Genomic DNA, 24923 nt, shown 5'->3' with positions numbered 1-24923 from the left:
TGTCCTCCAGGGACTGATCCCTCCTGATAACATGTCTAAGGTATGTGAGACATAGTCTTGCCATCCTTGCTTCTAAGGAGCATTCTGGTTGTCCTTTTTCCAAGTGAGATTTGTTTGTTCTTTTGGCAGTCCATGGTATATTCAATATTCTAAGGACTCTCAGAACTGTTTTTCATATCAAAGAGCCAGAGGGGCCAGGTGTGGGTAACACAGCCTCAATGCTGCTGGTCTAGGTCTTGAGAGGGAAAAAAGTAAGGACACAGCAGCTTAGGAAAGCTGGGTCAGGGCAGGTGTGAGGCTCAGTGAAGAGTTGAGAAAATGTGTAGGAAGTCTGCACATTCGTATCTAGGGCTGGAGCCAGATGGAAACAATGGCAGAGCTTCCCAGAGTTTTGCTCCCCAACCTCACGAGGACTGGTCCAGCTTTATGGCACATCCTTGGTGCTTCATCTGCATTCAAGACCTTCACCTTACTTCACCGGACAGCCAGCTAGGTGTGACTCCTACACTGGCAGCAACAGCCACACGCACTTAGGTGCAGTGCCATCAATAACTCCAGAATTACAGGTTGTGATGCTGCTAACTGCAAGGTTGGAGGTTTGAGTCCACCCAGAAGTACCTTGGAAGAGAGGGCTGGAGATTTATTTCCAAAAAGGCAGCCATTGAAAACCCTGTGGAGCACAGTTCTACTCTGACATACGTGGGGTTGCCAAGAGCGGGAACCAGCTTGCCTCCTTGGCCATCAGCCTATAAATCCTGGAACCAAACACACTGTTCAAGACGGAGTCCACATCACCCAAATCTGGCTATGCCTTTATTTTGTAGCGCCGGAAAACAAAAAAACAGAACAACAACAAACTCTCAAAATACGACTGTCATACCTGCCTATTTTGCATATAAGGAAAACTGAGACCCAAGAAGGTGACAGGATTTACCCAAGGTCACGCAACTAGTGAGAGGCAGCATCTGGACTGGAATCCAGGTCTTCTGACCTCCAGGCCAAAGCTTTTCCACTAAAATAAGTTGCCTCTTTAGCTTATCTCATTCACAGCTCAGCTGTGATCTCAGCTGTGAGATCACAGCCCTTTCAAGGAGAAAGCTCCATATTGGCATCTCTGCAAAACCCAGAAGCCGGGACCCCCTCCTCTGCCTCCCCTCTGATTGGCCCATGTCCTCATCTAAAGAACAGGAAGTGGCTTAATTTTTAGCTCTAAAAGCACATTCTTGGGGTGGGAAAGGAGGAATTTGGGGAAGAGGTTTGCTGTACATGGTGGTCAAGAATGATCAGCAGACACTTTACTGTGGGCCACTCCCTCTTGCTTGGAGAAGGGGAGAATATATGGTCAGACATTAAAGAGGAAGATGAAGGTTGTCTTTGAATCCTAACCAGAACATGACCTCAGCAAGAGCTTCCCCAAACCCCTGGGTAGGGGGAGGAGAAGGAGGGCCCTACTCTGCTGATGGTTTTCTGTTCTGACTGGGAAAGGAGGCTAGAGTTGGGGCTGGGGAAGCAGAACCAGGGTGGAAAACGTTGTGGGAAGTTTATACAACCTCCAATGCTTCCCCCACCCTCTTCTGGCACTCACGATCCCATCCATGACTTCCCTGCCAAGGGAGGGGGGCACACATTAGTCACTTCAATCACTGAAAAATTTGCTATGTGGAATGAAGGGGGCTTAGATGGCAACAGAGAAATAAAAACCCCTGTTGCTGTTGCTAGTTGCTGTGGGGCCAATTCCACATGGTGGCCCCAATGCGTGCAGAGCAGAACCGCTCCACAGGGTTTTCAAGGCTGTGACTTTTTGGCCTGTCTTCTGAGGTACCAGATCTGAACAGTCAATCTTTTGAGTAATAGTCAAGCACTTAACCACTTGAGCCACCCAGGGACTCCTTTAAAAAAAATTCCCTGAGTCCTCCCTTAAAGGATGGAGGTTTGGAGATGACGCTTCTTGATGGCCTTGCCCTAGAATGTAACAATCACATTGTCTAAGAGCTGGATCTGAAACAAGCAAGTAACCTCTTCCTTTGATAGTCAGCCAAGTTCTGTCTCCTTCACTAGTGGGATTATGTCCAATCTTAGTGCTAACATGCTGGGACATCAAAGAACACAGACACAGATTTATAGAATGCTAGGCCTGGAAGAGACTTTGGACATCTTGGCAGCCCATCAGAGTCATCTGGGGAGCTCATTAAATATTTAGATTCCCAGGAACCAATTCAGAAGTTGATTAGGTAGATCTGGACTGGGGCCTAAGAATCTGCACTTTGAATAAGCAGACCCAGTTTAGAACCAATGATCTGGTCCAGCCCAGCCATCCAGTTATCAAAACTTGTATATAAGACACTGGTTTTACCCCAAAGAAAACTGAGTGCCAAGAAGCAGGCTGGAGGCAGTGCTCGGACTAGAACCCAGATTTCCTACCTCCTGGTGCGGTTCCTTTGCCAATGCCTTTACATGAGGCTTCTCTCCCACAGCTCACCAGTCCTGTTTGAGACCCCTGGGGAGCAGCAGGGCCCATCCATCCAACCCATGGAGGAATCAGAGCTTCCAGGAGCTTTAATTGAGTCCCCATTTGATTCACTGGTGGAAATGGCTGGTAAGGGGTTGGAGTGAAGATAAAGGCACTTTTAAGACAGAGGTCCCCAGGCTGCGGAAAATTCCATTGCTTCAAGCAGCTTGCTTAGCATTCCCTGTGGCTTTACATTAAAATCCTAGTTCCTTTGCTTCACAGGACCCATAGCTTTACATTAAAATCCTGGTTCACCTCTCCTTAATTGCTGTTCCAAACCAGAGGAAATGGGCAGAAACCAGCTTAGGTGCCATGCTGACATTCAGGATAACCTTTTAGCTCATCAAACACCTCATACGTAGTAACTTCCCTGCCTCTGAGTGGAGTTTAACCACCATTTTCTGAATACACCACGCATGAAGCTATACGTAAACCCCATTGTGCCTGCAGAGTGTGGTTGAGAATGTTGCTGATGTAACTTGTGTGAATTTCCTACTTGTAAACCCCTTGAAAGTAACCTTTCCCCTTCCCCTCGCTAAGCAGTCTTGGTGGCAGCAGCCCTGGCTGTTCCATTCTTAGCGCAACGAAATAAAGGTGCCTTTCCACACTCCCACCTCAGTCTCTCGTTTATTGACTGAGATGAGTCATGCCAAGCAGAACCTGGGGTTTCCACTCGGCAGCACTTTCGGAAAGCTATACTCTGTATCCTGGTGGGTTAAAAGGAAACCCTGGTGGTGTAGTGGTTAAGTGCTATGTCTGCTAACGAAAGGGTTGGCAGTTCGAATCCGCCAGGCGTTCCTTGGAAACTCTATGGGGCAGTTCTACTCTGTTCTATAGGGTCGCTATGAGTCGGAATTGACTTGATGGCACTGGGTTTGGTTTTTTTTTTTTGGTTTTGGTGGGTTAAAAGAGGAAGATCTAGCTGATGGTCTAAGACACAACTACCCAGTTGTTCCAGGCAGAAGATATAGTCTGTCCATGGAAGCAGCCTGCTGTGTTAAAAGATCCAGGGTGGTGGAGGCAGACTGAGGGAGAGGGAGAGACGTAGATGAGGTCTCAGAGGTAACTCAAGGCCAGGTCATACAGGGCTCTGTAGGCCACATTCAGATCTTTGGCTTTTACTCTGAGCCTCTGCAAGGTTTCGTGCACAGGAGTGACATAATCGGACATGTTTCCCCAGGAGCACTCTGGATGTGGTGGTGAGGATAGATTCTGTAGGGTAGGGGTAGAAGCTGGGAACCCAGTTAGGAGGACTTGCTGTAACACAGGGGACAGATGATGGCAGCTCAGACAAAGGTGGTAAGAATGTAGGTGGTGAGAAGTGGTTGGATCTTGGATGATTTTTTTTTTTTTTAAGTAGAGCCAACAGATTTTCCGATGAGTTGGATATACTATGTGAGATTAAAAAGGGGAGCCAAGAATGGTGCCAAATTTTGGCTTGAGTAACTGAAAGGTTGGAGTTGTCATCAACTGAGATGGAAAAGGCTATTGGTGGAGGAGAAGGTTTATGGGTCTTTGTGAGGAAGGGGCATCAGGAGGTCAGTTTGGACAGATTGAGTATGAAATGTTAAACATACAAGGAAATGCTACACAGGCTGTTGAACACATGAGCCTGGAGCACAGGGGAGGCTGGAGACATGATTTTAGGCATCCTTGGCACCAGGAGGTATTTGAATAAAGCCTTGTGACTGGAAGAGGTCATCAAGAAGTACAGATTGAAAAAAGAAGACAGTCAAGGACCCTGGGAACCCTGCAGCATCAAGAGATCAGACAGAAAGAGAGGAATTGGCAAAAGGGACTGAGAAGGTGTGACTAGCAAGGTAGGAGAAAAACCTGGCAAGTGTGGAGTCCTGACGCTGACTGAACGTGTTTCCAGGAAGAGAGACCAAACTGGGTCGAATGGCATTGAGATGAGGGTGGGGAATTGACTATTGGATTTGGTTACTTGAAGGACACCTGTAACTATGACAGGACCAGCATTTGACTTTTTACCTCATGGAGTCCTACAGTTTGACTACTGACTAAATGACCTTATTGTTTTATTGTTAATTTTGTCTTCTCAATTAGGTTGTAAACTTTGCAACAACAAGGATGATGAGTCAGCGTATTCCCAGAGCATGAGTCCTAGTAGGCCAATATGGTCTTACAGAACCTGTTGTAGGTCCTTATACAGTTTGCTGACAGACCCACCTGAATGTTCCTCCCACTGACCTACAGCAATTACCCTCAGTGCCTGGCTTACCTTGGACACAGAATTTCAGTTCCTTGGGGTCGGTGATGACCTTCCTGCTTTCCCGGATCACAGCCCGGTTCTTCTTAGTTTCTCCCCAGAGGTTGGTGCCTCCGTACATGCTGGGAATGTTGAGAATGGCAATGCCTTCAAGGAAGATGTTGCTTAAGTCCACTCCAACCCCGTCACACTGGGGGACAGAGAGAAAAGGCCATCCATTATTGTCCTCAGTCTATCCCAATTCAAGGTACCATATGTGTGTGGTGGAGGGATCTCATAAAGGGTATGATGAGCCACTGGTCACAGCCCTGCCACCATCAGAAGCTGGATCTGGGGCAAAGTTGCTCAGGCCTAATGCTTTGACCACTGTAGTGAGATGGGCAGCTCTGGGGATAGCAGTACAAGCCTCCAGGGATCACAATTGGTCCAGAAGTGTCTTAGGGTCAGAGTACAGAGCAATTACAAAACTGTTCTCTAGCCCAACCTTATTATCATCAATTCTGCCTTTTCCTAACCATTGTGAAGATTTGATGGGACACTGAGCCTAGAATCTAACACGCAGTAAATTCTCAACAAATGATAGAAAATTTTTACTTTTCTCCTTCTTATTTTATCCCTTCCATTAGAAGAGCAAGACTTTTGGATATGAAAGGCTTTCAGAATTTTCCCATCCCCCTCATCTGTATTGTAAGTGCAATTTTGGCATGTGTGCTTGCTGATATAGTAGTTTTTTTTAATTCAACTTCCACCACCTGCATCCCCCTTGAGGTACAAAAGGCCAAAAGGCTGGAATTTGCCCATCTCACGTTATCTGTAAAGTCAGCCCACTTTGGTATGATGCTTGCCAACACCGCGTGAAATGTATTAGCTCTGATCCTTGTTCCTAGGGGTTGTAGATAGTTTATTTTATTTTACAGAAGAAAAAGCAGACTCAGATCCCGAAGACAACTCATCAGACATGGAAGGGACTGGACAGTGGGTAGGAGAGAGATGCTGATGAAGAGTGAGCTATTTGTATCAGGTGGACACTTGAGACTGTGTTGGCATCTCCTGTCTGGAGGGGGGATGGGAGGATAGAGAGAGTTGGAAGCTGGCAAAATTGTCACGAAAGGAGAGACTGGAAGGGCTGACTCATTAGGGGGACAGCAAGTGGGAGTATGGAGTAAGGTGTATATAAACTTATATGTGACAGTCTGACTTGATTTGTAAACGTTCACTTGAAGCTCAATAAAAGTTAAAAAAAAAAAAAGGAGAGGCAAAAAAAAAAAAAAGCAGACTCAGAGAAGTGAGCTAGGTTATCAAAGGTCAACTAGGTGAAAAATAACAAAGGAGTGATTCAAACTTGGGGAATCTGACTACTGTTATTGATTGAATTGTAAGCCCCCAAATAGTGTTGTAAATCCTAACCCCTATACCTGTGGGTGTAATCCCATTTGGGAATAGGGGTTTCTTTGTTATGTTAAAGAGGCCATATTAGTACAGGATGTGTTTTAAGCCAATCACTTTGAGATATAAGAGTAGGTTTCTTATATTTCAAAATGTACAGAAGCGAGAAAGTACAGATGGGGGGCAACAGATGCCAGGTCACATGAAGATCACCCAAGAACCTAGGAACAGAATCTAAAAAGAGATAAGGACCTTCCTCCAGAGCCCTCAGAGACAGAGAGCCTTCCCTTAGAGCCACCAAAACAAAAAACCGAATGCGTTGCCATTGAGTTGATTCCAACTCATAGTGCCCCTATAGCTGGTGCCCTGAATTTGGACTCCTAGCCTCCTAACTGTGAGAAGATAAATTTCTGTTGGTTAAAGCCACCCACTTGTGGTATTTCTGTTACTGCAGCACTAAGAAGCTAAGATGACTAGAAAGCCGATGTTCTATCTCACTCATTGTAAGGGAGGAAAGACCAAAACCATGCAACAAAAATCCACTGTCCTCAAGGCCTACCTACAAACTCAAATTTCCAAAGATTTGTCAACAGAGGAGTGAGAAAGGTGGGGCTTGTTATCATTCTTGCTGACTCACCTGATTTCTTTAAAGCTCATAATTTATGGTATCTTTCCATCCTGTCTTGGTCATCTAGTGTTGGTATAACAGAAATACCACAAGTGGATGGCTTTAACAAAAAGAAATCTATTCTCTCACTGTCAAGGAGGCTAGAAGTCCAAATTTTGGTTGCCAGCTCCAGGGGAAGCTTTTCTGTCTGTGGGCTCTGGAGAAATGTCCTTGTCATCAATCTTCCCTTGTTGAGTTTCTTAGTGCAGGGACCCCAGGTCCAAAAGATGTGCAATTTTCCTGGCTCTTGTTTCTTGGTGGTATGAGGTCTCCATGTCTCTCTGCTCACTTTTATATCTCAAAAGAGATTGATTTAAGACACAACCTAATCTTGTAGATTGAGTTCTGCCTCATTAACATAACTGCCTCTAATCCTGCCTCATCAACATCATAGAGGTAAGATTTCCAACACATAGGAAAATCACATCAGAGGACAAAATGGTGGACAACCACACAATACTGGGAATCATGGCCTAGCCAAGTTGACACATACTTCTGGGGGACACAATTCAATCCATGACACAGCTCCATGACTTTTTCCCCAACTATAAAATGGGAGTAGTATGAGATTCTCCAGTAATGGGGAGCTCATTTGTTCACTGAGAAGTTCCGGTTATTATTTGGTGAAAGTTCTCTTTATGTTAAACCAGATTCTCTCTTCTTCCTGCTTCCACCCATTGGTCCTAATTCTCCCTTCTGAAGCCAAACAGAATTACTTTCCTTCTTCCTCTACACGGTCACGGGGGTGGAGGGATATGAAATGACAACCATCACCATCATCATCATCACTGTGTATATGTATTAAGCACTTGCCATTTGTCAGGTAAACTTTTACGTGCATTATCTTATTTATTATGTTCATAATAATCCTGTGGGGTAGGACTGATATTCCCTCTTCACATTTGGGGAAACTGAGGCACAGAGGAGGTTAAGTAACTTACCCAAAGACTCCCAACTTGCAAATGAAGTACGCAGATTTGAAGGCAGATGACAGAACCTAAGTCTTAACCACTCCTTTATTTCACCTCTCTCTCACCGTTATCTTGGAAACCCTGGCGACATAGTGGTTAAGTGTTATAGCTGCTAACCAAAAGATCAGCAGTTCAAATCCACCAGGCACTCCTTGGAAACTCTATGGGGCAGCTCTACGCTGTCCTATAGAGTCACTATGAGTTGGAATTGACTTGATGGCAATAGGTCACCATCTCTTGGTTGTGCCTCCTCTGGGTTGAGCACCCTGACCTCTCAGTCTTCTGTGGGACTTGGTTTTCAGAACTTTCCCCATCATGGCTGCCCTCTTCTGTGTACACTCCGGTTTGTTACCCCTCTACTTAATAAGGCCTCCAACATTGAAAACAACTCTAGCGATGGGATCTGATGGGGCTGAGGCAATGGCACCATCACCTCCTGGGGCTGGGATTCCGCGAGACTATCATGCCCCAGAAATGTGTGAAGCCCTGTAAGGGTTCAACGCATGCTCCCCGTTATTATTATTCTTATTGTTAATTGTAGTCAAAGTTATACTAACTTTTTTGTTAGCAGCTAAGTAACAGCACTGCTTCAGCCTGAATGGGTAGTCATCTCAGTCACAGACCCTTATTCCATGATCTACTTCTCAGCCAGCTCTTCTTCATGCTGGACTTCTGTGGCCTTTTTTTTTTTTTCCACCTTAGACATGTTGTGGTTGTTGGGTGCCCTTGATTCAATTCTCACTCATGGTGACCCCAAGTGTTACAGAGTAGAACTGTTCCATAAGGTTTTCTTGGCTGTAATCTTAACAGAAGCAGATTGCAGGGACTTTTCTTCCATGGTACTACTGGGTAAGCTAGAACCGCCAACTTTTAGGTCCCGTGCCATCACCGTGATTTGTGGTGGATCAGACTGTTGTGACCCATAGAGTTTTCACTGGCTGATTTTCAGAAGTAGACCACTTTCTTCCTAGTCTGACAGTCTGGAAGCTCTGCTGAAACCTGTTCAGCATCACAGAAACACACAAGACTCTACGGATGGACAGGTGGTGGCTGCGCATGAGGTGCATTGGCCAGGAGTTGTTCCAGGTGACCTTCAAGGAAGGTGAGAATTCTACCAGGGAACCACAGGGGTATGTGTATATTCCCTTAAAGCATGGTATCAACCCAGAGGTCCCTGTTGCTATCACAGTGACTGAAAAAAAACCAAAAACCCAAAACCCTTTCCCCTTTCTTCTCAATGGAATTCATGCATTGTTAAAAGTTTATTTTGAAATGTCTTCAATTCTTCATATGCATATTCCTATTTAGAGATTCTAGTCACTGAGTAAGGAGCCGTGGTGGTGCAGTGGTTAGAATGCTCAGCTGATAACCGAAAGGTCAGCGTTTGGAACCCACCAGCTGCTCCTCAGGAAAAAGATGTGGCAGCCTGCTTTCGTAAAGACTTACAACCTTGAATAAAGACCAGACTTAATGGTCTGACTGAGACTAGAAGGACCCTCGGGGTCACAGTCCCCAGACCTTCTGTTAGCCCAAGATAGGAACCATTCCCAAAGCCAACTCTTCAGACAGGGATTGGATTGGACTATGGGATAGAAAATGATACTGGTGAGGAGTGAGCTTCTTGGATCAAGTAGTCACATAAGACTATGTGGGCAGCTCCCGTCTGGAGCGAGATGAGAAGGCAGAGGGGGTCAGAAGCTGGCTGAATGGACATGAAAATAGAGAGTGGAAAGAAGGAATGTGCTGCCTCATTAGGGGGAGAGAAACTAGGACTATATAACAAGGTGTATATGAATTTTTGTATGAGAGATTGACTTGACTGGTAAACTTTCACTTAAAGCACACACACAGACAAAAGATTTACAACCTTGGAAACCTTACTGGGCAGTTCTACTCTGTCCTATAGGGTCGCTGTGAGTTGGAATTAACTTGATGGCAGTGGGTTTGGGTTAGTCACTGGGTGAAACTTTTCTGTGCTCCAAACTCTCTGAAAAGAGCTTACCTCAATTCCTCACCCAGCATCGTCTCCCCTCTTTATTATCACCTCCTAAACAACATGGCCAATTTCCCTGTGGTCATGGTCACTTCTACATCACCTCAATCCATTCATTGTTGTCCCCCTCCCTTCTGGGAGGTAAAAATAATATTAACAGCTCACACTTGGGGAGAGCTTCCTTGTTAAGGGGCACTGCGCTGGCCCTCCACCTACATTCTCTTTTGGGATTCTCATGTGAGTGCAATGAGTGAGGCACCATTATGCTCCCTAACTGGCAGGCTCTCACAGGGGTTAAGGCCAAGGTCACATAACTTGCACTCTGCAAGGTGGTAGAGCTAGAATGCAAACCCGGGCAGTCAGGTGCCAGCTTCTGCTCTGGAGACAAAAGAGTCAGTGAGGCAAACGGGGGTTTATGCTGATACTAGACTTACCGAAAAATGAAACTTTCAGCTGTCATTTGAATAATTGAAATCTCCTACCACTATTCTGTCTTACAGAGTGCCTAGAGCAGTGCCTGGCACATCAGCATTGGATGTTAGTATTACCATCATATCTTGCCTCTATGCTAGCTTAGAGCAGTGCCTGGTACATCAGCACTGGATGTTGGTATCACCATCATATCTTGCCTCTATGCCAGCTTAGAGCAGTGCCTGGAACATCAGTGTTGGATGCTGGTATTACCATCATATCTTGCCTCTATGGCAGCCTTATAATAAAAACCAGGGCACACCACCAGCACAGTCTTTGGCACGTGGTATTTTATAAAGTCACCTTTCTGCCCCACTGCAGTTTTAAGGGCACTGGGCCCCTTCCATTTCTAGCTCTAACCAGCAGCAGCACTCCATAACTGTCTCCTCTTGTTAGTATAACTCACCCACCTCTGGGCCATGAGGCAAAGTTGTGCCTGAATCATTCCCCCAGTACCTGAGACCTTGCTACAAGCATTCTGATGGCCTCTCGGCTCGACCCATGCTAGTGAGAGTCTTGCAGCCTGTGTATGACTGCATGCCCACCCTCCAGAGTTCTCCGCCCAGCCCCCAACCATCATTCACTCATTTCCTCCAGAACCCCAGGCCGGCTTAGGTCTCCACGAAGGCGCTGGGTCTGGGAAAGTGGAGCCGAGAGTGGGACACTGTCGACCGAAGTGGAACACCGACCAGCGTCCGCTCCCCGGCGGGTTCAGGAGCTAAATCCTCCAACTCTTCCATGACGTCACCCGGCCGGCTCCTCGTGCTCCTACTCTCCTGGGGCGCTGCAAACAGGGCAGCGGTCCCCGCGGGCACGATTAGCCGGCCCGAACCTTGGAGCCCTGGTGGCGCAGTGGTTTAAGCACTCCGGTGCTAACCGAAATGTCGGCAGTTGAACCCACAAGCTGCTCCGGGGGGAGAAAGATGTGGAATCTGTTTCCATAAGGATTACGGCCTTAGAAACCCTATGGGGCACTTCTACTCTGTCCTGCAGGGTCGCTATGGGTCGGAATGGACTCGCTGGCAATGGGTTTAACCTAGGAGTGAGTGAGCTGCCCAGCTCCAAGTGGAGACCTCTGGGCAGCGGAACCCAGGTATTTATAGCCGGGGGCGGGGAGGGGGCAGCTGAAACAGAGCGCTCTTGTCCCCGAGCGAGCCGCGAGCGCTCACACGCCCGAAAGCGTGCCCACGGTGGGCGGGCGCCGAGGAGCCCGGGGCGGCAGGGCGGGCTCGGGGTGAGGGCACTGGAGATGCAGGCCAGCCCTGCGCCGGCCCCCTTGGAAGCCGCTCAGGAATCTGCCTGCGCCCAGGCCTGGAGAGGCCCGCGCCCGCCGGCAGCTGTCGGCAGCGTTCCACCCCCATCCTCCCTGCAAAGACAGCACCCCCAGTTCTGAGCCTGGGCTGGTTTGTTTGTTTGGTAGAGGGCCGGTGCGTAGGTAACCAGAGACTGGGTTAGGAGGCCAAAACGTATTTGTGTGCAAACGCAATGCACTGGGAGCTGATTTTTATGCTCCTCCCCAGGCCCCTGGATCTCTCGGTTCCCTGAAATCCCCATCGTTCTGGGCAGAACCAGGACCCGCCAGTTCTCCCATCTCCAGGAGAACGACAGAGAGCGGAGGAGGTGAGCCAGGGAGGGCATCGGTGCTTGCCTGCCCTTGCTGCGGACTGTCCGCGCGTCCTGCAGCGCGCCTGCTGCTGTGACCTGAAAAAGGCAGCGGGTCTGAATCCCCCCCCGCCCCCGCCCCTCCCTCCCCCAGGCGTCCTCCATTTCAGCTCTGTCGGTCTTATTTCTGAAGGTCCTCCCAGAAGGAGATCCCACAATTTATTTGATGACCTGTTTCCATTTTTAGCAAAAACTAGGAAATTCTCCCTTCTTCTAACCTCGATTCGGTGTGCCACGGGTTAGGTCGATGTTCTTTTGTTTTGAAAGCAGATTGTTTTCTTAGCTCTGCTGCTGGCTGGTTCTGCTCTAGGGAACTGCCTCCCTAAGGCCAGATCCCAGGTGCCACTCAGGGATGAATGAATTCTTCCCTGTTCTCTCTCCAGAAAACTCTCTCTTCTCTGTATCTGTATTCCCCAAGAATCACAGACCTGGAAGGGTGTTTAAAGGTCATCCACTCCAACCTCCTCATTTTATAGATAAAAAAACCGAGGTTGAAAATGTTAAGAGAATTGCCCACCGTCATATAGTCAGAGCCAGCTGATCTGGAATTAGACCTGAGATGATCTGGACTGGCAACCAAGAGGTCACGGGTGACTTTATAAAGAGGACTTTTGGCAGCTGGACCAGCACCAAATCAAAGAACCTTAGAATGGTAAATTCAGATAGAATATTGGAGATCAACTGATTACCAAATGAGAACGCTGAGGCCTAGAGTTGTTAAGTGTCCTACCCAGATTGTACAGCTATCTCCTGGGACAGCTGGGTGTAACCTGAGGCTCCAGGGTGAGTGAGGGTGGGATAGCAGTGTGGTTTGGTGGCAAACAGGAGGGGAGAAGGAAGATGGCACCTAAGAGGGTTATAAACCAAAACCAAACCAAACCCACTGCCGTTGAGTCGATTCCGACTCATAGCGACCCTATATGACAGAGTAGAACTGCACCATAGAGTTTCCAAGGAGCGCCTAGCAGATTCAAACTGCCAACCTCTCGGTTAGCAGCAGTAGCACTTAACCACTACGCCACCAGAGGAAAAGGTTTTTCATGGACCTTGAAGCAGAGAAGATACTCGGTGAGTATTTGTTGGAAGACTGCACAGAGGGAAGAGGAGGAGGAAGAGGAAGTTGGGGATGCCTAAAATAGCATGAAAATGGAATGGAGGAGAAGATGCTGAAGATAGTGGTGGAACGTTGGTTGGAGGATGATCCTGGAGTCCTTTCCTTTCCCAGCGAGTGAGAAGTGGGAGGGGTAGCAGTTTTGAAGAGAGAAGTAGGGAAAGGCTAGGCAATGTCTAGTGAAAAATTACATTTCAGTTATGCTGTTGTTGTTCTTGGGTGTCATCAAGTCAGTTTCGATGGCACCCTATGTAGTGACCCTATGTCAACAGAATGAAACATTGCTTGGTCTTGTCCCATCATCATAATCGTTGCTATGCTTGAGCCCATTGTTGCAGCCACTGTGTCGATCCATCTTGTTGAGGGTCTTCCTCTTTTTCACTGACCCTCTACTTTACCGAGCATGATGTCCTTCTCCAGGGACTGGTCCCTCCCGACAACATTTTCAAAGCATGTGAGACAAAGTCTCACCATCCTTGCTTCTAAGGAACATTCTGGCTGTACTTCTTCCAAGACAGATTTGTCCGTCCTTCTGATAGTCCATGGTATATTCAATATTCTTCGCCAACACCATAATTCAAAGGCATCAATTCTTCTTCGGTCTTCCTTATTCATTGTCCATCTTTTGCATGCATAGAAGGCGATTGAAAACACCATGGCTTGGTTCAGGGGTACCTGAGTCTTCAAGGTAACATCTTTGCTTTTTAACATTTTGAAGAGGTCTCTTGCAGCCGATTTGCCCAATGCAATGTGTCTTTTGATTTCTTGACTGCTACTTTCATGAGTGTGGATCCAAGTAAAATGAAATCCTTGACAGCATCAATCTTTCTCCATTTATTATGATGTTGCTTATTGGACCCGTTGTGAGAATTTTTGTTACAGTGGGGAGCAAAAGAGGGGCTGAGGAAGAGGTGGAGGACTTCCAGACACACGTGAACAGGGGTTCTGATGGGCTGATAAGGGGATAGCAAGAGAGGCACATGGCCTTCCTTGATGCCTGTGTGCCAAGTCAGGGCCTCTGCTAAGTACTGAAAGGGCAGAAGGGTTGCTGACATATCAAGATTCCCACTTCCCTTTTTGAGGGAATAAGATGCTGATAGGCATTGTTGTCAGTTGCCATCTAGTCAGCTCTGCCTATATGGGAACCACATATACAACAGCAACATCACCCAGTCCTGTATCATCTTCATAACTGTATAGTATTTAGTATACATACAGAATATAGTGCTCATATTCCAGCACTATATTGGACAATCTTCTGTCATAGGGTTTTCATTGGCTAATTTTCAGAAGTAGATCACCAGGTCTTTCATCCTAGTCTGTCTTAGTCTGGAAGCTCCGCTGAAGCCCGTTCACCGTGGGTGACCATGCTGGTATTTGAAATGTTGGTGGCATAGCTTCCAGCCTCATAGCCGCATGCAAGCCACCAAAGAAGGACAAACTGACAGACAGGTGGTGGCTGATAGGCATTAGGCAAAGGGAAAGCACCGATACAGCACCCTTTTCAGCCCCAGGGTCCTGCAGGGCCCATGTAAGGATGGAGGTGGTAGAACTCATTTATAGTTGGAGCATCTCTGCTTTGCTAGGTGAGGGGTGGGAGTTGTCTTGATAAACTGACTTGGCAGATTGGCCAAGGGAAAACCTAGGCATTGGTCCAAGGTCCTCGTTGGTTTGGAAAGAGGAGAGTAGCTGAAGAAGAAGAGTTAGCTGCGTCCTAGGAGAGCCCGGTCATGGTAGCCTGAACTGGTTTGCATATAGGCCACAGGGCTAAGAAGGAGCTTGGATCCTGCAAGCCTGTGTCATCCGCTGGCTCACTTTTGCTCTGTTGCACTCACGGCCCAGATTGCCCTTCAGCTCTTTTATGCTTATTAAAGTCCTCCCCTTCCAGATTAAAATCCATCTCCTCTGTGAGATCTTCCCAGTTCTCTAGCTAGAAAGCCATTTTTCCCTCCTCTAAATTTTCATTGCTTTGCTTTTCCCCCTGTCATGGATCGAATTGTGTCCCCCCAAAATGTGTGTCAACTTGGCTACTCTAGGTGCCCTGGTGGCCAGGGGTTAAGAGCTCGGCTGTTAACCAAAAAGTTGGCAGTTCGAATCTACCAGCTGCTCCTTGGAAACCCTATGGGATAGTTCTACTCTGTCCTATAGGGTCGCTATGACTTGGAATAGACTCGACGGCAACAGGTTTGGTTTTCTGGGTTTTGGCTAGACCATGATTCCCAGTATTGTGTGACTGTCCTCCGTTTTGTGATGTGTTGTAAATCCTAACCTCTGCCTGTGGTTAATGAGTCAGGATTAGGTCATGTTAATGAGGATTAGGTTATGTTTTTTATGTTAATGAGGTAGGATTAGGGTCAGATGTATCTTGAGTCATCGTTCTTCACTGCCTTACAAGAGATAAAAGCAAAGAGAAATGAGCAGAGAGAAAGGGACCTGACTACCACCAAGAAAGAAGAGCCAGAAATGGAGTGTGTCCTTTGGTCCTGAGGTCCCTGTGCTGAGAACCTCCTAGACCCAGGGGAAGACTGACGCCAAGACACATGTAGATCTCCAAGGAACTCTGGGTCCACATATGTTGAAAGGAGGCAAGGACTTCCCCCAGAGACAACAGAGAAAGAATGCCTTGCCCTAGTGCTGTGACCTGAATTTGGACTTCTAGCCTCCTAGGCTGTGAGATAATAAATTTCTGTTTGTTAAAGCCATCCACTTATAGCAGCACTGAATAACTAAGACGCCCTCTTACACGGAATGTATATTCTGCCGTGTATTATGCATATTTACCTGCCCACCTCCTCCCAGACTTTAAGCTCCCAGAGGGTGGGGACCATTTCCTGCACAGCTCTGTGTTCTCCATAGTTCCTAGGCCATCTTACCCCTACCAGGTGTCCAATGTAACTATTTGTTAATTGAAAGAAAGAATCTGTGGAGATCTCAAAATAGAACCCAAACCTTTGTTCCTTGAAGAAACCTGACAAGGTCTTTTTCCTTCCAGATGAATTCCTACAACCTGGATGAATATCCTTGTTGCCGTCAAGTCCATTCCGACTCACAGCAACCCTATAGGACAGAGTAGAACTGCCCCGTAGGGCTTCCAAGGAGTGGCTGGTAGATTCGAACTGCTGACCTTTTGGTTAGCAGCTGTAGCTCACTGTAGCTGTTAACCACCACTGTGTAGTGACCAAATAAAGAGGACTGAATGTCCGGGATAGGGAGAAATATGGAAGTCTGCAAGACTTAATCCAAGTCTGCAGAAGCTTGCTCCGATCACAGTGAAGGGGAATTTATGTCTGAATACCCGGTGATAAGAATAGGGCACATGAGGCGCATTTTTTATGTATCCTAAGAGAAGCAAAGGTGATAAATTGAGTGAGGTTGATGAATGTGATAGCATTACTGGAAAGGCAGCCTAGAAGTATCTGCAAAAAATAAATGGCTTGCTTGTAGGCAAAACTTACAGGACAGTGGCTTCTACCTATCATTTTAGAAGGTGATGTCTATCGTTGGCACTACTACATACATACATATGATAATACTGATAGATATTATTTATATATGTATATCAATATTAAGGAGCCCCAGTAGTACAGTGACTAAAGCAATCAACTTCGAGCCAAAAGGTTGGTGGTTTGAAACCACCAGCAGCTCCATGGGAGAAAGATGTGGCAGTCTGCTTCCATAGAGATTTACAGCCTTGGAAACCCTATGGGGTTGCTATGAGTCAGAATCTACTTGATGGCAGTGGGTAATTGGTATTATCACATAATATTTTGACATATTTCACATCTAATTGTTACAACTGTGTAGTATTGGTATTTGTATCCTCATTTGTACAGATGAGGAAACACTGAGTCAGTTAAACTAAAGAAATCCCTTCTTTTCCACACTTATAACATCCGTGGTAGGCTTCATGAACCTGCAGGATCCCTGGGTGAGATGCAAATGATAAGATCAAGAAGACAGTCCAACTTATACAGCCTGCACCTGACGCCTGTCACCCCTGTGCTTTGTTAGCTATGAGACCACATTTGGAGTATTCTAGATACGGGGGATTTGACTCTTCAGTTTAACGAGGACACTGAAAAAAAATGGAGTCGACCAAGAGAAGAATTGTCAGGATAGTTAAGGGTCTATAAATTGAGTCATATAAGGAAGCTGGAACTGTTGGGAAGAAGATTAACGGGAGACAACAGGTGTCTCAGGCTGGGTTCTCTAGAGAAGCAAAAGCAGCGAAGTGTATAAGCACATATAAAGAGAGATTTATATCAAGGAAATGGCTCATGAGGTTGTAGAGGTGGGAAAGTCCCAAGTCCATGGGGAAGGATAGAGGCTTCTCCTGATTCATGTAGCTGCAGGGTCAGCTACATGATCAGCAGGCCAGAGAGCAGGTCTCTGGCTCACAGGCTGCAGAGGCTGACAAATCCCAAGATTGGCAGGTAAGCTGCTAGCTCAAGTCCCAAGAACCAAAGGTCAGATGGACAGGAGCCAGCTACAGGATCCAGAATGAGCAAAAGCCCATGAGCTTTGCCAGAAAGTCCACCTATATTGGATGCAGGCCACACCCCCAAGGAAAGCCCCTTTCAACTGATTGGCTTCTCATAACAGATCTCATCATGGAGGTGATTACATTATATCAAATCTCATTATGGTGGTGATTACATCATTGCATAGCTGCCAAACTACATCGTAACTGCCAAACCACTGAGAATCATGGCCCAGCCAAGTTGACACACAACCTTAACCATCACAATATGGAAGATACATCTTCAGCCCAAGAAAGGTAATCATGTGGAGGAACGAGTAGGCATGTTCTCTGTATAGCCCCTGAGGAATGGACGACGAATTTAGTCATGCATTCCAAACACTTATTGAGCATCTTTTTTGTTCCAAGTGCTGACTAGGCAAGGACATGGTGATGAACTGGACATACAATCTCTGTCCCTGTTTAACATTGGGAAGAACTTTCTGAAAGCCAGAGCTGTACCGCAGTGGAACAGGCTTCTTGAAAAGTAGTGAGCTTCCTATCTTTGGCATATTCAGGAGAAGGCTTGATGCTCACTTCTCAGAATGTACCTGGATGAATCCTTTTTTTGAGTGGTAAACCAAACCCACTGCTGTCGAGTCAATTCTGACTTACAGTGACCCTATAAGACGGAGTAGAACTGCCCCACAGGGTTTCCAAGGCTGTAATCTTTACAGAAGCAGGCTGCCACATCTTTCTCTTGCAGGGCAGCTGGTGGGTTCAAACCGCTGATCTCCTGGTTAGTAACCAAGTGCTTAACCACTGTGCCACTGGGGGTTGCGTGGTAAGGGGGCCTAAATCCCATTCCAGTTCAGAGATTTGGTTGACATTCATCTCTGCTTTGGCAGGCGCTGTACTGAAAGAGTGTCATCGTGACCCCCTCTCTCTCAGCCTTGCCCACCCAGCTGTGCGCTCTGTATCCTCTGACAGGGAGCCATGGTGGCAGTTAGACTGGAGAGTAGCTGCCATCTGTGACAGGGATGATGGACTTCTGGCAGGTTTGTGTGGGCCCCAGGAATGCAGCTCTGAAGCCATGTATACACAACCTGCTGAGGGACATCCCATGGGCAGAAAATGTTTTCTTCCTCTTCAGCCCTCCTCTGTTGCTACGCCAGGCGGGCACAATGGTGCCTTTGAGAGGGGCAGCTGGGAGGGGGTGTTGGCAGGGAGGCTGAAAGTAAAACACTGCAGCAGGGGGGAACCAAATTCATTTCCAGGAGTGAGCCTGCACAGGATGCCAGTTTCCAAAACAAAACTGCTGTTTCTCAGAGCTCACGGTAGTGGGTTGCCTCAGAGTTGGACAGAGGACAAAGCCGTTTCCTACCCTCTGTGCCACCCTCCCCAAGTTAAAAAATAAACCAGCAAACAAGAGATGAGATGTGTGTTAAGGTATTCTTGCGTGGATGCGGATTAACAGGCTTTGCCGTCTGTCTGGGGAGCTCAGCTAACTTGCAGCAGACGCAGCTTTCTGAGGGGCCAAACTTTCCTCAGAAAGAGCAGGGCTGATGGCCATGGGAGCTGGTGTCTGGCAGCACTCAGGGGCAGGTAGGCTTCTGGGCCACAAGAGAGGCCGCAGATTGGAGAGCCCCTTCCTTGGCCCTGCAGGGCTACTTCCTCCAACCCCACAGCTGCCTGGCACCCTCGCTGCCATGTGGGTTCTGCCCACTCACTGTCTTAACTCTCTTCGGTGGGAAAGAGGTGGGAGAACCCTGGCATTTTCTGTTCCGGGTTCACAGTTGTCCCAGACCCTCTGCTACTTTCAATAGTCCCAGCAACAGCTCAGAGATGGGTATGGGAGGTCTTCCCACTCACTGGTTAGCAGGCTGAGTGCCAACCTGCCATGTCTGCCATCTCCCCTTTCTGTTACGGATGGAACAAGGCGGTCCCTTCTACTCTGGTGGCTCTGAACACAAAGGACAACTCGGGGCTGGTGAAGTAGTAATTTCTATTAGTGTTCACACTAATTGTGGGATTTTCCCCCACTCTGCGTCAACTTTACAAAAAACAGGTAACTATTGCGCCATTATTTCATTTAGGTACTGTGTGAGGCCTGGGAATAGAGAATGAATAAGACACAGTCCTTGCTTCAAACAGCTGACTGCCTAATAAATATGCCAAGTCCTGAATGGGAACCCCATTGTCAATGAAATAGATACAAGTGTTAGGTGGGAAGCGGAGGCACAGCGCAGATGTGGGGCAGGAGGGTACTGTGCACTGTGGGGAGTGCATGGGGGTACTGTGGGGCAGGAGGGTACTGTGGGGCAGGAGGGTACTGTGCACTGTGGGGAGTGCATGGGCCTGGGATCACAGCTCTAGGTCTGAAACCCATCTGATCTTGGAGGATTTACTTCTCTTTACAAGGCTTAGTTTCCTTGTGTAAATAATGGGAAAAATACATGTCATATAGACTTGTTATGAGGATTAAATAAGAGAATGAATGGAAGCGCCAGGAAGTACTAGCCACATGATAAGTACTCAGTAGGTGTTTGTTGCTGTTATTAACTTGTTGTTTTGGACTGAATTGTGTCCTCCCAAAATATGTGTGTCAACTTGGCTAGTCCATGATTCCTAGTGTTGCGTGATTGTCCACCATTTTGTCATCTGATGTGATTTTCCTATGTGTTGTAAATCCTACCTCTACGAAGTTGATGAGGTGGGATTAGCAGTAGTTATGTTAATGAGGCAGGACTCAATCTATATGATTAGGTTGTATCTTAAACCAATCTCTTTTGAGATGTAAAAGAGAGAAATGAGCAGAAAGACATGCGGACCTCATACCACCAAGAAAGTAGAGCCAGGAGCAAAGCGTGTCTTTTGGATCTGGGATCTTTGCGTTGAGATGCTCCTAGAGCAGGGGAAGATTGATGACAAGGACCTTCTCCCAGAGTCGAGAGAGAAAGTCTTCCTTTGAGCTGCCATCCTGAATTTGGATTTGTAGCCTCCGAGGCTGTCGGAGAATAAATTTCTCTTTGTTAAAGCCATCCACTTGTGGGTTTCTCTTATAGCAGCACTAGATAACTAGGACATTGGTTATATCTTGAGATATCACGTTTATGTGTACATGGTGGTATTTCTCCAATCTCCTGTTAGATAATGTGCTCTTCCTAATAGAGTAATTTCTTCTATTCTCTTCACTCCTCTTCAAGTGAAGACTAGGACCAGCAAGTTCATGACTGCACTGGATAAGAGAGATAAACAAAGACCTGTCCACTACAGTCAACAAAACATATTTATGTGTAACATTAACTGTCTGTTTAATAGCCTAGTTGTAGAGGAAGGAAAAGCGAAAAAGGGGAAGACCTTCAACCATATGGACTGACACAGTGGCTTGAACAATGGACTCAAACATAGCAACAATTGTGAGGATGGCACAGGACCAGGCAGTGTTTCATTCTGTGGTACGTGGGGTTGCTATGAGTCAGAATGGACTCGATGGCACCTAACAGCAACAGCAACAAGAGGAAGGAAAGGACTGGAATGGCTTCCTTTTCTGAGATCTCCAGATCTCCGGAGTGTGGTAATGAAGACCCATGAATTCTTCTCAGTATTCTAAAAAGTCTAAGAGAAATAATACATTTCCCACTGGCGGGGCCTCACAGTTCATGATGACTTAACAAGGTGCAATGTGGGAGACATTGCTTGGGGAAAGTTACTCTTTTACTAAGGGATCTTGCTGGTAGAAAGATTAAGCTCTCTGGGGCAGAGGTTAGCCTGGAGGCTCTTTCAGGAACCTGTTGCAGGTGTGTGTCCTACCCTGCTGGGCTGAGTCATGTCACCCCAACCATGGCCTTCTGAGACCTCCTTGGGCCTCGTCTACCAAACGTGTTGCGTATCATCCGACTACTTTGTGAAAATGTTGGTGTGAGAATTAATCTTCGAAAACTCTTCCAAAGTCCTTAGAAGACACAAAGTATGTACAGCCAGAAGTCTGAAGACAAAGAAAATCAAACCCATTCACAAAATACAAAGGAAGTGGAAAAATATGGGAAAAATAAAGGCATGTGGATGAACGGAGGTCTGAAGGGAAATATGGGGTACGCACACATAGGAAATAAAACAAAAGAGGGTCATTTCAGAGAGAGAAAAAGTTATGTGTCAGAAATAGCAAGCAAACAAGGGGATTTTCTACGAGAAAATTGACAGAAACCACTTTTTCTTCGTAGGAGATGCTTAGAGTCTAAGCATCAGCCAAGGAGACTTGTGCTCAGTGAATGACTAAAAGAGGTGGAGAGATGAGGAAGATGAGCTGCCTTTAAAAATGGAGGAAGATTTAGGAAAGCTAAAAGAATCATAGTGAGCCCCCAGAGCCTGATGTAAATAAAACAAGGGCTAAACTTTCCTGATATTATTACAGGATTAAAGCAAAGCAAACATTTTAATAGTAGTTATGCCTGGGCGGCGAGATTATGGGTTACTTTTCTTCTCCCCTCTCTATATGTTTAAAGTGCTCTACCATAAATTTGGATTACTTTTGTAATCAGGAAAGACATTAATTAGCATACATAATAAGTAGAAGGGAGAAAACCAGTGAATGGGCAAGAAGAAGAAAGCTGAAATGGCAAGGGCTGCCTTGGATGGCTCTTGCAGCGAGGAACATGCTGGAACAGAGGCCTGGATGAGGGAGATGCTGCATTTTCATTTCTTTTTCCTGTTGGACTCAATTGAAGAAAGGAATAGACTAGAAGGAGAACCTCTAATGGCCATTCTGGACTGACTTTTTAACCCCAGGGCTTGATGTGGTTAGCTGCCAGTTGGCTCCAAATCATAGCCACCCCACGCACGATGGCATGAAATACTGCCTGTTGTGATCTGGGAGATTTTCATCAGCTGATTTTCAGAAGTAGATTGCCAGGCCTTTCTTCCTAGCCCATGTTAGTCTGGAAACCCCACTGAAATCTGTTCAGCATCACGTTGTTGCTGTTAGATGCCGTCGAGTTGGTTCTGACTCATAGCGACCCTATGAACGACTGAACGAAACACTGCCTGGTCCTGCGCCATCCTCACAATCCTTGTTATGCTTGAGCCCATTGTTGCAGCCGCTGTGTCAGTCCATCCCATTCAGGGTCTTCCTCTTTTTCGGTGACCCTCTACTTTACCAAGCATGATGCCCTTCTCCAGGGACTGATCTTTCCTAATAACACGTCAAAAGTATGTGAGACGTAGTCTCACCGTCCTTGCTTCTAAGGAGCATTCTGGTTCCATTGTGTTGTAATAAAGTGCTGGAAAAACACAATAATTTAGGTGGGCTCCATTTTGTTGTCATTAAAAAAAAAAATGCTGCACCGCACCCGCACGTGAAACCCTCTCATGCTCACGCACAGGAGATTCTCCAGGTCTAGACGGTATGCGGCTACTAACGGAAAGGTGGGAGGTTTGAACCTGTTTGGAGGTGCCTCAGAAGAAAGTCCTGGCCATCTGCTTCTGAAAGTTCACAGCCATGTGGAGAAGAGCTCTAGTCTGACACACACGAGGTTGCCTTGAGTGAGAATCACCTCAACAGCAGTTGGTAGGTGGAGAAGAACCCGCTGAGTCATAGGGACCACACAGGCATTTTCTGTTTATTCACCCACCAGGGTTTTCACCAGCCGTGCATGAGAGCTTCTACTGCCGTTCCCCTCACCAGCGCTGGGTGGGAGGTTCATGGCGAAGGCATCACCATCCACATGGAGGGAGCCCAAGAACAAAATGGCGAGTGAAAAAAGGCAAGTTACAGAGCATGAAACCCAACCAAACCAAAATCTGTTGCCGTCAAGTCAATTCTGACTCATAGCAACCCTACATACAGAGTAGAACTGCCCCATAGGGTTTCCAAGGAGTGCCTGGTGGATTTGAACTGCTAACCTTTTGGCTAGCAGCTGAACTCTTAACCACTACGCCACCAGGGCTCCACATGGAGCATGAAGGGACTGTGGAAAACTTTAGTCTTATCTGTAATATTTTATTTATTTGACTAAAAAAAAAAGACTCAAAGAAAATAAGATAAAATGTTGATAAACATCAATTCAGGGTGAGGGGGAAATGGGAGCCTTTGATATACCATTCTCAAGAGTTTTCTGTATGAAAAAAAAAACTCAAAAGGAGAACCGATATGCAGAGATTCCCAAAATATACTGGATAGCGGATATTTTTAGATCAGCTTCCAAATTTGGACTCCCTTTTCCCCTGTACCGGGGTTGAAATTAGTGGAGCCGGCCAGCCTTTCCTTGGGAACATTGTTTTAAAGATTAGATTAAATATCTAGGAATCTTACAAGCTCGTATTTTTTTAGCCCACAAAATGAAAAATTTTTATAGTATGTAAAGTGAGGGCTCGTGTTGCAACCTGCCTGGTTTGCTCCACCTAACTCTGAAGAGTCTCAGAACCTCTGCAAAGCGATTGTGGGCCTGGGATGGGGGAGGGGAGGGGACTGACTCACTGTGTCCCTCCGTAACCCATCCCCCACCTGTTTATTCAGGTCAAATTAGGTTAGAATGACCACCCAGGGCTGCGATGGAGGGGAAGAGATGGCACCAGGAGAGGCTGCCTTAGACCAGGGATGGTGACAGGTTGGTGGAAGCGGGGCACAGGTGACAGGCTGGTTCCTTAATTAGAGTCAACAATAGTATATGGAGCACCCATGTTCCAGGAAGGGTGCTAACTTTCACAGGCCTTCGGAAGCAACTAGAGCTATAAATATATATATACACCTTGATATGTACTCCTAGCTGTTCTCCCCCTAATGAGACAGCACACTCCTCTCCACCCTGTATTCCCCGCGACCATTCAACCAGCTCCTGCCCCCTTTGCCTTCTCATCTCGCCTCCAGACAGAAGCTGCCCACATAGTCTCATGTGTCTACTTAAGCCAAGAAGCTCACTCCTTACCAGTATCATTTTCTGTCTTATAGTCTAGTCCAATCCCTGTTCGAAAAGTTGGCTTTGGGAATGGTTCCGGTCTTGGGTTAGCAGAGGGTCCTGGGACCATGGCCTCTGGGGTCCCTCTAGTCTCAGTCAGACCATTAAGTCTGGTCTTTTTACGAGACTATGGGGTCTGCATCCCACTGCTCTCCTGCTCCATCAGGGATTCTCTGTTGTGTTCCCTGTCAGGGCAGTCATCAGTGGTAGCTGGGCACCATCTAGTTCTGCTCTCAGGCTGATGTAGTTTCTGGTTTACATGCCCTTTCTGTCTCTTGGGCTCATATTTACCTTGTGTCTTTGGTGTCTTCTAACAATATTTTTTAATGCTCCCTTTTCAATAAACGTAAGTATCTCATACCTATTTTTAATATTAATCTGAGATGTCCAAATAAATAAAAGACTGCATAAAAACAGATCTGGCTGAGGTCTGGTTGACATCATGTCCTTTCTCTGAAATCAAGCTTGCAGCCCAGTTGACAAGAGGCAAGAGTGCACATCCCTACAGCAA

General features: G+C 46.6%; 1 protein-coding gene across 1 annotated transcript in view; it reads right to left on the bottom strand.

The window, feature by feature from the left end:
* DGKG (diacylglycerol kinase gamma) overlaps window positions 1–24923 on the bottom strand; it is a 200747-nt gene that overhangs the window by 36949 nt on the left and 138875 nt on the right. Inside the window, exon 21 of the mRNA XM_023551564.2 lies at window positions 4752–4929. Within this exon, the coding sequence (XP_023407332.1) occupies window positions 4752–4929 (178 nt within the window). The remainder of the gene's footprint in view (window positions 1–4751; window positions 4930–24923) is intronic.

The sequence above is a fragment of the Loxodonta africana genome, chromosome 1 (assembly GCF_030014295.1).
Source record: "Loxodonta africana isolate mLoxAfr1 chromosome 1, mLoxAfr1.hap2, whole genome shotgun sequence".
Taxonomy (NCBI): domain Eukaryota; kingdom Metazoa; phylum Chordata; class Mammalia; order Proboscidea; family Elephantidae; genus Loxodonta; species Loxodonta africana.
The sequence above is the reverse complement of the archived record's forward strand: the minus strand, read 5'-3'. Positions and strand labels throughout refer to the sequence as shown.